Source organism: Eretmochelys imbricata, chromosome 7 (assembly GCF_965152235.1).
Source record: "Eretmochelys imbricata isolate rEreImb1 chromosome 7, rEreImb1.hap1, whole genome shotgun sequence".
Classification (NCBI taxonomy): domain Eukaryota; kingdom Metazoa; phylum Chordata; order Testudines; family Cheloniidae; genus Eretmochelys; species Eretmochelys imbricata.
Window position 1 is genome coordinate 82,340,513 of NC_135578.1, and position 12,112 is coordinate 82,352,624.

The following is a 12,112-nucleotide window of genomic DNA, read 5'->3' on the forward strand; positions in this document are numbered from 1 at the left end:
CTGCGCTTGAGAGGAGGCTGCTCCGCATCCCCAAGGGGTCAGAAGACGGGGAACCAATTTGGCTGGGCTCTTGCAACAGTGCAACTCCCACAGCGCCAGCTTCACCCCCGGGGGATCCAGGTAAGCGCCCTCTTCACTCTTTCTGCCAATAGCAGCGGGGAATTATTGCCCACTCGGATCTAAATCTGTATTTTAGGAGTACCTGGGCTCTCTCCCCCCACGTCCATAGCCTGCGCAGATCCAGGAGTCCCAGGGGACAGCTGCCTTGTTGCCCTGAATTAGACACAGGATCAGTCCCTAGAGTGTCTGTGTGAACAGGTTTTGTTGTGTAGCGTGCATGGAGCTGAATGGAAACTGACGATTCCCTGTGCGTTGGGTTTCCCTGCAGGATGTCTCCCAAGACCGATTGCTCTCCTGGTGCCCAGGTGAACAGCGAGGGGGATCAGTACTATGGTGTGTCTGACGATGAAGGCTCCGCTTCCTCCCCTGGCACTGGCAGCCTGCCTTCCTCTCCCAACCCTTCCCTGACTCGGCTGCAGGCAGGAGGCTGCCCTGCAGACGAGGGGCCCGGGAGAGCCCCCCCTCCGGAGTGCCCGCAGAAGAAACAGAAGGCCAGAAGGGGACGCACAAAAGCCAAAAGCGAAGTGGTGCTGACGAAGCAGAAGAGGAACCGCAGGATGAAAGCCAACGACAGGGAGAGGAACCGCATGCACAACCTCAACTCCGCCCTGGATGCTCTTCGCAGCGTCCTCCCCACCTTCCCCGACGACGCCAAGCTCACCAAGATTGAGACGCTGAGGTTTGCCCATAACTACATCTGGGCACTGACCGAAACCCTGCGGATGGCCGACCACAGCCTCCTGAGCGTGGGGCAGCAGGAGCTGGCCAGGGAGCCTTTCCGGCAGCCCCCTAGCACCGCTTGCCTGCTGGAGCTGACCAGTCCCGGCAGCATCTCGCCTTGTGAATGGGACTCGCTGTACTCTCCAGTCTCCCAGGCTGGCAGCCTGAGCCCCACTGACTCCCTGGAGGAAGGGCGCTCTTACCAGGCTGCGGACACCGCGGCCTGCCCCAGGCACAGCCCTCATGCCTTCCCAGAGTTTGTCTGAGGCCAGAACTGTGTTTTGGGGATTCCCCCCCAACCCCTTCTCTTTCTTTCCCTTGACTTGTTTGCAGCTGCAAACACAAAAACGATGCACGGATGGTCAAACCATGCACCTCTTTGGACACGCACTGCCTCCCGACCCCAGGAGAGGAGAATGATCTTGGAAGTGACTCTGAAATCAGCTTTTCTCGCTTTGCCTTAAAAGATAATGGGGATCAACCCAATGGATATGCACTTTCCAGGGCTCCTGCTAGAGCCGGAGCACGTAGGGTGCGTTAGGAACTCTGAATGCTTAGAGAGGGATACTTTTTTTCTTTTTGTAATTGGGGAACCTCTCGCTCACCTATGGGCGGTTTGGGTGTATGTGATCAATATTTCACCGGTTGGTAAGTTTCAGACAAAGTTCTTTTTGATGTAAGATGGTAGCACGTCTTTAAAAATCAAATTTTTGTACTTGGAAATGGTAAATTATATTAATTTTTTCACTGTTGGTATTTATTGATTATATTTCATAACGAATATATATTTTGTACATAAGATTATTTTTGGCACCGGTTTAAATGATTGTACTAAACAGGTTTGGTGATGTTAATTAAAAAACAAAAAAGGAAAATAAAGCCTGTCTCTTTTAGCGCTGTTATAGTATAGTGTCTTTTCAGAAGAATTTTTAGCACACACATTTGGGGGCTACCAACCAATGAGTCACCAAGGAGTTGAGCATGCTACTGTCCGTAGAATATTGCTCCAGGGCTCCACTTTAAATGCAGAAACAAAGAGAAACATAGAGATTTACATAATGCCTTTGATCCCTGCCTCCAACTCCTAATAGTCTCAAAATTTGCGGCCGATATTCTGTCCTGAAGTCGCACCATCCTACCGCCATATCTCAGCGGATCTCCTCGCCCACTAAAAACACATGCAATCAAAGCTTCACACTGAACTCAGACTAAACGTAACAACCCTAGCTGCTTGGCTGTTGTGGGCACTTTTGTGTTTACACTTATGAAAACATTCTGGGAGAGTTATGCAGCTGGTATGCACATTCCTCTCTGCAGTGTAAATCACTCACAGGGCGGCGAGCAGTTTTGAAAGTACCAAGTGCAACTGCTAAAAAACCGAGATCATCTTGATAATACAATAACCCCATAAGACTCTCGCACTTACTAAAGCCACCACCATACGCCATTTATATATAAAACTCAGTCTAATCTCTTTCTTCTTATCATCTTTCACAAGTAATCCATTTCACTTCCCCTGAAGTTTTCTACTTGAATTCAGAGAGAAGATATATGGCACTAATCAAAACCCGGATGGGGGGAACAGCAAACAGACGAATGAAGGAAGGTGTTGTTTAATGCCTGGGGATTTAATCTAATAACACGAGATTAATGAGTTATTGGTGGCTTATTGCAATATTTAGTTGTTTACAGGACGAGAAAAGTGTGCACCTGGAAACGTCAGGCTGAAAGTGTTATAGTCCCGCTGAATGAGAAATTCACAGCAGGAAGGAGGGTTAGGACAGTAATATATTTGGTTACTTTTTTTAAAAGTTGGGTTTTCTGGTGTAGCTGCTTCAACACTTGAGCAGTATTTTCATGAATGAAGGAGTAGATTATTTTTTTTAAGCAAAATTGCCTCTTTCCCTATAAAATCACTATTTCCTAGTCTTTGGTTAGATATGAAATGATTTCAATATGTTTTTGATATTGTTGAACTTCCCCCACTTTTCACGCACAAAGATTCTAAACTAGTCTCCATCTGAACACAACTCATGCATTTGTAAAAAAGAATATTTCATATTTCATCCCCCCAAAGAGATCTAGGTTACTTATACACTATGGGCTAAAGCTTCTTGCCTTACTAGAAGTCCCCATTAACTTCAATGGGGATATTTTCATGAATAAGAGTAGCAGGATTTGTCCTAGGAATCGCTTAACTAAGATGCAGCTGGCTCTGGGGTGGAACGTGGTGAGTATTCAACTGGTCACAGTTTCCTCACAATGCACATCTTGGGACAGAGGATCCATAAATTATGGAATAAGAAGTAGAGAATTGTATAAACAGTTTTGTGGCCTTGTGGGCAGTCGGAATGTGCATTGTATAACCTTTCCCTAGATAAAACCAAAGACACAATTCAGCTTCTCTTCCTTCTGCAGCACAGTTAGACTTCTCGCTGGCTTTTATCCTGCTTGATGTGGAGTAATTGGAAATCATGACCCAACTCCTGCTTCCTTTACTCTCTCTATCATTTCAGTGGGAGTTTTGCAAAAGGGGAGCAGAATTTGGCCTCATTATTGCGGTTTCAAATGCAGCTGCATCTCATCAGCATTTATACTCAGTATTCTAAGCATCTTTAAAATCCCTGAGGCGATTGCTCTACAGAATTCCATGGACTCTTTTCCCCGTGCCATTATCATTGGTTTAGCTGAACAGTTAAAAACGAAATAAAACATCTTCTCATTGCTGCTATCCCATGCTACAGATGTAAGTAACTTTCAGGAGCTGTGTGCAGATGAATGTAGCAAAGCATAGTTATTGCTTATAGTGAGAGTGCACTATAGGTATTTAAAGAGTGCTTTACAAACCATGTATACAGCTCCGTCCTTGCCCCAAGGAATTCCCATCACTCAGCCCAATGCAGTGACACAGCACTGAATGACGCTGAAAGTGGGGAAGCAGCTCTAAGGATCAGTGTGGGCAGGTTTAAAGTTTGTCTCTTAAATTAACTCGGTGCAAAATAATAAAATCTGAAACACGCTCCCGGGGACGGAGCCCTGGGGGATTTTGCAGGACCCAGACTCCAGCTCGCTGCCATGTCTTCCATTCCTTGCAACTGGAAGCACCCTAGCTTTGTCAAGCGACTTTACAAAATCGAGTTGCTAATTACAGTGTAGAGTTTCTCCATTCCCCATGGGTTTTGTCTGGGGCTTAGACTGGTTATAAAATGCTGTCTGAAAACATGAATCTTGTATTTTTTCCCCCTTCCAGGGGCTCAATTTGTAGTTGGTAGATTTATGGCCGCTTTTTATTTCCTCTTCTCCGCAGATTCTCGGAAAGCATTCTCCCCTGCCCCATTGCAATGTGGCCGAGAAACAAAGAGGTGCTGCTGGGCCAAAAGGCTATTGTGATGCTAATTGTTGTCAGCTGAGCCGATTTGCAAGCAGCAAAGAGACGCTATTGAGGCAATTTGTAGAACAAAAGAAATTTGGGTATTGGGAACAAAAACGCACGCACAGCCCCCACAGAAAAGGCAACAGTGAAAAATAACCGCTCGGGCTGGGAGCCTCTTCTCAGCTATTGTCACTGAGCCCCCGCCCCTCGGAGCAGCGCTCGCTCTTCACCGGCGCCCTGGACAGCCTGGCCCCAGGGGCTGCCGGAATGAAGCGTCCTAGGCCACTGCCCTTCCTCTCCTAACTCAGCGCGTGGGGAGAAAAGGGGCCCCCGGAAAGTCAGGAGCCGATGCAGCCGTTCCTAGGGCAGAGGCTGATTTGAAGGGTGAAGCCCAGGACGCGCCCTCTTCCCGAGCTAGCCACGCTCTAACCCGGCCCTCGCTGGCCAAGCCCCCCACGGGGCGTGTCCCGCTCTCCGCCCCGCGGCTGGCGGGAGCTAACTCTCTCTCAGGCCGTTGGTAGAGCTGGCCGCCGCTCGCAGGACTGGGGGCAGCGTCCCATGGCCCAGCTGGCACAAGACTCCCCCGGCGTAGCTCTGGGAGCCCCCAGCTTCGGTGTCCACGGGAGGGGAGTTCTCTGTTGAGAAAGGGGCACAAGGCCCCTGCCCATTTATCGCCCCTGGGCCGTGCAGGGCCCTAGCGCAGTGTGGAGGGCGCTTTAAAGCTGTTTGTCCTCAATTCTTCTCGCTCTTTTCTCTCTCTCCCCCCCCCCGCCCGGCTCCAGGCACCAGCCTCTTCCCCTTCCCCCCGCCCCATTGCGTCTGCTAGTGAGTGCGCGCAGTTCAGGAAGGTCCCGTGTGGGTGAGAGGGGGAGGAGAGAGACGCTGAGGGTGGTAGGATGGGGGTGAGGGGCGGGAGAGCGGGGCCTGGGGAGAGGAGGTGGGGAGGGAGAGTGGGGGGGTGAGGGGGAGTGGCGTCTGTGGGGCATGGGGGAGGGAGAGTGGGGGTGTGAGGGGGAGGGAGAGCGGGGGTGTGGGGGAGACGAGGTGTGGGGGCGGTGAGGGTGTATATACGAGGGGTGTGGGGTGTATTTATGTGGGGGGGACGTTGGCGTGGGTGACGAGAGGCGGAGCAGGGCTGTTGTGAGGCGCACTGGAGTGAGGAGGGGTGGCGGCTGTGGGGTGTGTCCAGGGGTGAGAGGAAGGGGAGGTGTGGGGTACACGCACGCGGGGCGAGGCGGCGACGGGGTTGCGGGTGTGTATGTGCCAGGTGATGGGGAGGGTGAGGGCCTCTACTAGGCGCCGGCATCTTCTGTTTCATTTAACAGCAGCCAGAAGAGTCCCTCGCATTGACTGCGGGCTTCATCGAGCACCTCCCTCAGGTGCAGGGCCACGCTGCCAGGACCTGGCCAGCATGTGGCTTGTGCTGTTCCTCAGTACGAGCGGGTCCCCTTTGGTTGATTGCTTCACTTCCCGCCTCTTTCCTTCAGACCCTTACAAAGGCTGCGCCCGGCGTGAGGCCCGCGACGCCCTTCCCGCCTCTAGGGCAGCGCCGCTGCGTGCGCCGGCCTGGCGCAGACCGGCTCGGCGGGAGGGTCCCCGCGGCGGCGGGGGGCGGGGAGGGGGGAAGCCAGGCCGTGCCCAGCCCTCGCTGCCGGCTTTGGGGCGCGTGGAGCAGCTTCGCTCTCCGCGGGGTTCGCTGGCCGCTCGCAGTTTGCCCGGCCGTGCCTGTTGCGCAGCCGCGCGGCTCTCGGTGCAGGGCTGCCTGCGCCGCCCAAGACTGGTGCTTGGAGCAAAACCGGGGGCGGGGGGAAGACACTGGCCATGGTGCTGAAAGCCGGGAGCCGTTCCCGTGACTGGCCGGAGCAGGCAGGGCAGCGGGTGTGCGGGCAGTGGGGGCTGGAGGGGGTGGTGGTTTGGGATTAAGCTGCCAGCCCCTCGTCAGGAGCCTGCTCGCCTTTCTGCTTCCAGGCGAGTCGCCATTTTCACGCTCCGCGGGCCAGAGTCAAACCAAGGCCTGCCCTTTCCTTTGAAGAGTTGTTGTTTGTTTAAACGAGTTTATAGAAAGTTTCTGTCACTTGCTTTGAACTCGGTGCTGGAAATGAGTTGGCTCTGGTGGGGCTTCCCCGCCCCTGTGTTAGAGACCTGGGCGCGCACGGGGAGGAATAGTGCCATGTGATGCTAGGCCCACTGCCGGATCAGAAAAAGTTGTGGGGGCACTGTGGTTTTTAGGGGCGGGGGGACACTGGCAATCGGTCCCATCCTCTGCTCAACTAGCTACTCAGCCCCAGCAAATGAACTCTTCCCCACCGTGACCCGGCACTGTTTTAGGAGAATATGCATCTGGAAGCACCATCAATCCGCCTTAGCTCCCCTCCCACCTCCCCGGCCTGCACCAGTTGCTAGCACGCAGCTCCCAGCCGCTGCTAGCATTTGAAGATTTGATTCGGCAACCAGGGACGGGACTCAGAGAGCTAGTAGCTGGGGCAGCGATTAGCGCGGCGCTTTGCTGCTCACTGTCTCACTGCAGGGCTGGGGCCTGCTCCAGGCATGGGTCTGGGGCCTTCCTCTTTCTGAGAGTTCCCCCTCTACTGGCAACCCAGGGCGGGGAGCAGCCTGGGACCTCCCTCTTTCATTGGCATTATGGAGTGCAGTGGTGTTGGTCCACTCCTCTGCCTGCACAGTGGATCGGGAAGCCACTAGGAAGGTAATTGGGGCTGGTAGAGGGGAGGGGAGAGAAAGCATGTGTCTAGGTGTGAGTGGGGTGTTATATTCCTGAATGACAGGTTTCAGAGTAGCAGCCCTGTTAGTCTGTATCCGCAAAAAGAAAAGGAGTACTTGTGGCACCTTAGAGACTAACAAATTTAGTTTATGCTCAAATAAATTTGTTAGTCTCTAAGGTGCCACAAGTACTCCTTTTCATATTCCTGAATGCTACCCATCCCCCACCTCCTTAGTGAAAGGCCTAATAGCATTACTCTTTCTGGCTCCTTAGTATATTAGTTTCCACACTGAGCGTCTTTTGACCCTTCCCCCCCAGTTCAGCTTGTCTCTGGTATCCGCCTTGTCTAAGACTGTCCCAGTGCCCTTTCAGTATGTGGATCAGGAAAAGAAGGATAAAAAATTATGACACTTACACTCTCAAACAATGGCTTGATCAAAATTGCACTTTTGCAAAAGTCATGGTGTAAAGTTCCATGTTTGAATGAGTGACAGAAGGGGAAAGAGCCCTACAATGCAACAAGTCACAGGTATTAGAGGAGGCCTGGAGGGTGATTGTTTCGTAAACTAGTTGTTTTTCTAGAAAGAGTTCACTTACGTGGGTTTTACTGTGTTGCAGCTCTTTTCTTTGGAGATTTAGGACGTCTCTGGTCTTTTAGCCTTGGTTCTGTGCACTGGCAGGGAAATTTACAACCACTGGAGAACTAGTGACTGCTTTAGGGTCTTGAATGCATCTTTTTTCTTTGCCTCCACATTATTAGGTTAATCATTGCTTGAACTGGTTGCTATGGTTTTGGCAAACCTTTGGAGACTTGATAATGAACACTGAAAGACTCCTTTTCCATTTATCTTTTTTTCAGTGTTTAGTGCATGATGGTTTCATTTCTGTTCACTAGGCTGTCCCAGATCTGGTGTCCCACCATAATAACCGAGGCTTCTTTAATGGCCTGTGCACTTTTGGATGTACAATAAACAGGTGGCCATTTGAAATGCATCCATTCCAAAGATACAGAAATTTACAGAATCTCCTGCTCATATAAATTTACAGAATTTCCTGCTCAAAATATAAATATTTTGAAGACTATTTAGCATGTGTTCTGACAGATTTAGTTGCTGAGAAACTTACTTGCAGGACTGACTTTTATTTTTGAAGACAGTCAACCCCTTGTAACATACTTACATGTTTTGTGCCTGAGACACACAGTTCTAGGTAATCTCTCTCTGTTTAGATAAAAGGATTTGAACAATGAAAGAATCATATGGAAACCAGAGGTGGCTGCATTTCAGTGGTGGGAGAATGTAAACCTTTATAGATTATGCTTTGTAAAGCATTTAGGGATCCTTTGGGATGAAATATGCTATGTAAAGACAAGACAATATATATTATGAAGGAGGGGATGCTTTAAACATCTCCAATTCAAACTCTCTCTTTCCTTAATGGTACATTTTTGGCTTGTTCTGGGTTTTTATATTAGTTTTCAGCCATAGAAGATTTGTTTTTAGGAACCACAGGCTTATTTTTCAGGCTGCATACAGTATTTAGCATTAGAGCAGGCTGGCTCATTGCTTGTAGCTGTAGATTCTTACATATAGATTGCTTATATATGTTTCTATCAAGATGACAAAAGGACAGTAAAAATAATGAACAGTGAAAACAGAGAAGGTAAATAATTTACATGAGTAAAATAATAAGCAAGTCTAATTATTAAAAGGCCTTGCCAAAGCTCATGACAGGGGAGCACAAAGCTGAGTAGTGGAAATGTTGGGGTTATTTTCCTATGAGAAACTTCATCAAACTTTTCTATGCTGATCCCTGCTCCAGGAGAAAGTAGCTGGATCAAATCATGTCAGATAACTGAGAAACAATTTATCTAGATTCCCATATTTCCAAGACAATTTATTTGACCTATGGCCTTCAGTCTCTGCTTAAATGTAGACTTAAGGGAAGTGCCTTCCCCAATATGCTGTATACATCTGGCATGTCTGTTCAGTCCCCATTAATAGAAAGCATCAAATTTTGTGAACTAGTCTCCAGTCCCTTCATATAATTAATTATAGATTAGCTGTCATTTCAACAAGTACGTCAAACCGTCTTGCATTTTCTGTACATCCTTCTTATATAAACCAGTTCTGTATTTAATCTGAGATACCACCACTGTGAAATATGTCTCCCTCATGTTTGTATTTTTCCCCAACCAATATTTAGCGGGGCTCTTTAATTATGAATAATTAATTAAGGAGAGGCCTTCATGCGTAATCTGCAAATTTGTACGCTTACATCTTAAAGAGAAAGGTTTCCTCCTCAGTGAGGAAAAGGTCTAAAGCCCATAGCTGTAAAGGCTAAGAATCAGGATACTTTCACATGGGCAGATTTCAAAAGTCTCTCTTTTTTTCCAGCTATAATGACAATCCAAAGAGTTCCTGATAGGGTTTTAAAAGATGCTTATTCATTCACTGTCCACCAAGCATGAAAATCCAGCTCATTTGTTTCCATTCTTAGTGCAAACGACCTCACAGGGTTCAGTTCAAGCTGAAGCCTGTTGCCCAGAACTTGTCACTCACACTTTTAACTTCTTTTTGTTGGGCTCCTTTTATTTAATTCTTCTGGGTCCCCACCTCCTTCACAGCCCCACCCTCTTTCCTAATCACAAAAAGAAGTCTGGAAATCTCTTTAAAGCTGCAGAGCTCCCTTTAAAAATCAATACAAAAAGCAATAGCTGAAAAGAGATCACAAGTATGTGTAAGATAGAAACTTCATTCTGTCTGGCCAGTGGACTCTACACACTAAAGGATTTAGAAAAGAAAATAGATCTGCTGCATGCCACAGTGCCTGAAAGCTGAACAGTTATGACCAGGAACCACTAGCTCTTTGGATATGAATCAAGTGTCACACTGTTAACATGAGTTGTTTTTTTTTTTTTGTATGAAAGGATGTGTAATTTGAGGGTTTAAGCACATTTTAAGGAAAACACAGCAGGGTTCTTCAAGAGCAGAAATGAAGGTTCAATGGAAGTGTCTGGAAGGATAAAAGCATCCCAGTGTACTGGGGGCAGAGTGAGAGTGTGGTTAGCTCGTATCAGCAACAGCACTGAAGGCCTCCCTGTTGGGAAGGATCACAGCATATTTTGGCCTCATGTCTCTGTTTGTTCCACTTGTCAGCAAAGAATAAGGAACCATCTTATCTTTCAGAAGGTGGATTTTCTTTTCAGTTTGGTGTTATTGGATGTTTTGGCGTATTGTGAGTAATGAGTGTTCTTGCTTTCTCAATGAAACCATCACTTGTATTCCTCTTGGTGTCCCAAATGACTGTTCTTTTTGATGGCTAATAGTCCATATTAGAGAATGAACAAGTTGAGAAGTCAGTTCACCTGAGTGTTGTGGATGCATTGATCCAGAAAAACACAGGTTTGTATTTGGTGTAGAGAATCTGACTAGAACCTGTTTATGAACATCTAAGCAGGGTCTGTGTGAAAAAAATGACAATGTTTGGTGGGAATATTAACTTTATTTCCAACATGTGGACATTTGACCAAACCTCACCACTCTGTGAAGGATAAACATGGTAAGAGTCATGACCTCTTACTTCATTCCTTTATATTGGAGTCTTAAAGTGGGATTTTCAAAAGCACTCAGCATTGGCCTAATTCTGTTCCCAATTGACTTCACTGGGAGCAGTAATATCTTTTGAAAGTCCTACAATTCATGTTTTATTGTGATTTCTAGAATACTATCTGTGAAGGTATCTGAGTCAGATGATTGGCTGCCTGAGGTATAATAGGAAAAAAATCTACACTCCGCTAGTTTTACAACAGTGTGCAGGTCAATGTGTCTGTTTTGAAGCAGTCATTTAAAGATGCAGCTAACACTCAGGAAATCCTGGCAACTGATTGAATGGAAAATTGTAGTGGGAAGAGAATGGTCATCTAGAAGTCTGAAATGGAGAACTTCACACTGTTAAACGCTTGTTATAATGCAAAGCACATCGTATTCTTTTCTTTTCCCCCATCACCATGCTGCTTTGCTTTCCTCTAGTATATTATAAGCAGAGGTAGGCCTGAGCGAAAAGTACAGATCTGAGCAGCCCCAAACTCTGCGGAAGCTGGATTCAAATGTGGCTTAGTATAAAGCCCATCTCAATAGCAAGGGTCAAAGATGACAATAAATGTTTACTATCTCTGTATCTCATGGTAAGATTTTAGATGGAAGAAGCTCACATTTATGGTAGTTCATACACATCACAATGGCGATTTGCAAAGGCACAAAGGGGAGCTGGGCACGCAACTACTACTCATGGCTTTGAAAATTTGTCCCCATGTTTCCCTTTGATCTATCCACTCATTTGTCGGGTAATCATATTCTGTACAGAGTTTGCTTTCTAGCTGCCTCTAGCTGTTTTTTTAATTTGTTCTTGGTTATATCTTTTATTGCTGTTGTTGGCAGTTTGATCCATTCTACACATTGTAATTACTGTATGGGTAAAGCAATTCCTCATTACTGTTTTAACTCCATTTTGTACCTTCAGCTCATGCCTTCTGTTTGAACCCATCATCCTTCCATGAAATAGTTCAATGGAATTTATCTTCCCAATACTCGTCAGAATGCCGCACACCTCAATCAATTACTGTCTTTTCTAATGGATATAAATGGAGCTTTCCTACTCTCTACACAACACTAAAACCCCTGAGACCCTTTATTATCTTTGTTGCTCATTTGGCTTTTAATTTAAAATATTTACACCATTCCATGTATGGTAGAGAGACATCTGCACAGTCATGAACTTTCCCCTTTCCTTTCCAAAAGAAACAGACTGGAACCGAAGAAAAAAAATCTTTACCTGCCAGGTACCAATCCATCACCCATAAATACTTCGGAAAACAAGGAGTGTCAAATCCATCTGGTTAGCATCTGCAGGTAGAGTGAAATGGGGTCCCTACCTCTGATTTTGCTCAATCCTTTTGCTTGGTCAGCAAACAGCTTGTTTTAAATACAGAGACCTCATGTATGTGGGACAGAAGAAGATTAATTAAACAGGTGCTTTAAGCCCAGAGCTGGAAAATTCACTGATAACGTTTCTAACTGAGATATGGCTAAGTCTAACTTAGTTACAACCACTGTTGTATCCACCTGGAGAGTGTGCCTGGGTATGAGTAACATGCAGAGGGGGAAACAAAGGATATGCTC

At 47.1% G+C, this 12,112-nt stretch overlaps 1 protein-coding gene across 1 annotated transcript; it reads left to right on the plus strand.

The window, feature by feature from the left end:
* The first annotated feature begins 389 nt into the window (after positions 1-389).
* NEUROG3 (neurogenin 3) lies at positions 390-1,106 on the plus strand. Its single transcript, XM_077822846.1, has one exon. The coding sequence runs from the start codon at positions 390-392 to the stop codon at positions 1,104-1,106; it is 717 nt and encodes a 238-aa protein (XP_077678972.1).
* Positions 1,107-12,112: the final 11,006 nt, after the last annotated feature.

What these genes read in the sequence shown, in the direction of transcription:
- NEUROG3 (XM_077822846.1), top strand. Translation starts at nt 390, where the DNA reads ATGTCTCCCAAGACCGATTGCTCTCCTGGTGCCCAGGTGAACAGCGAG.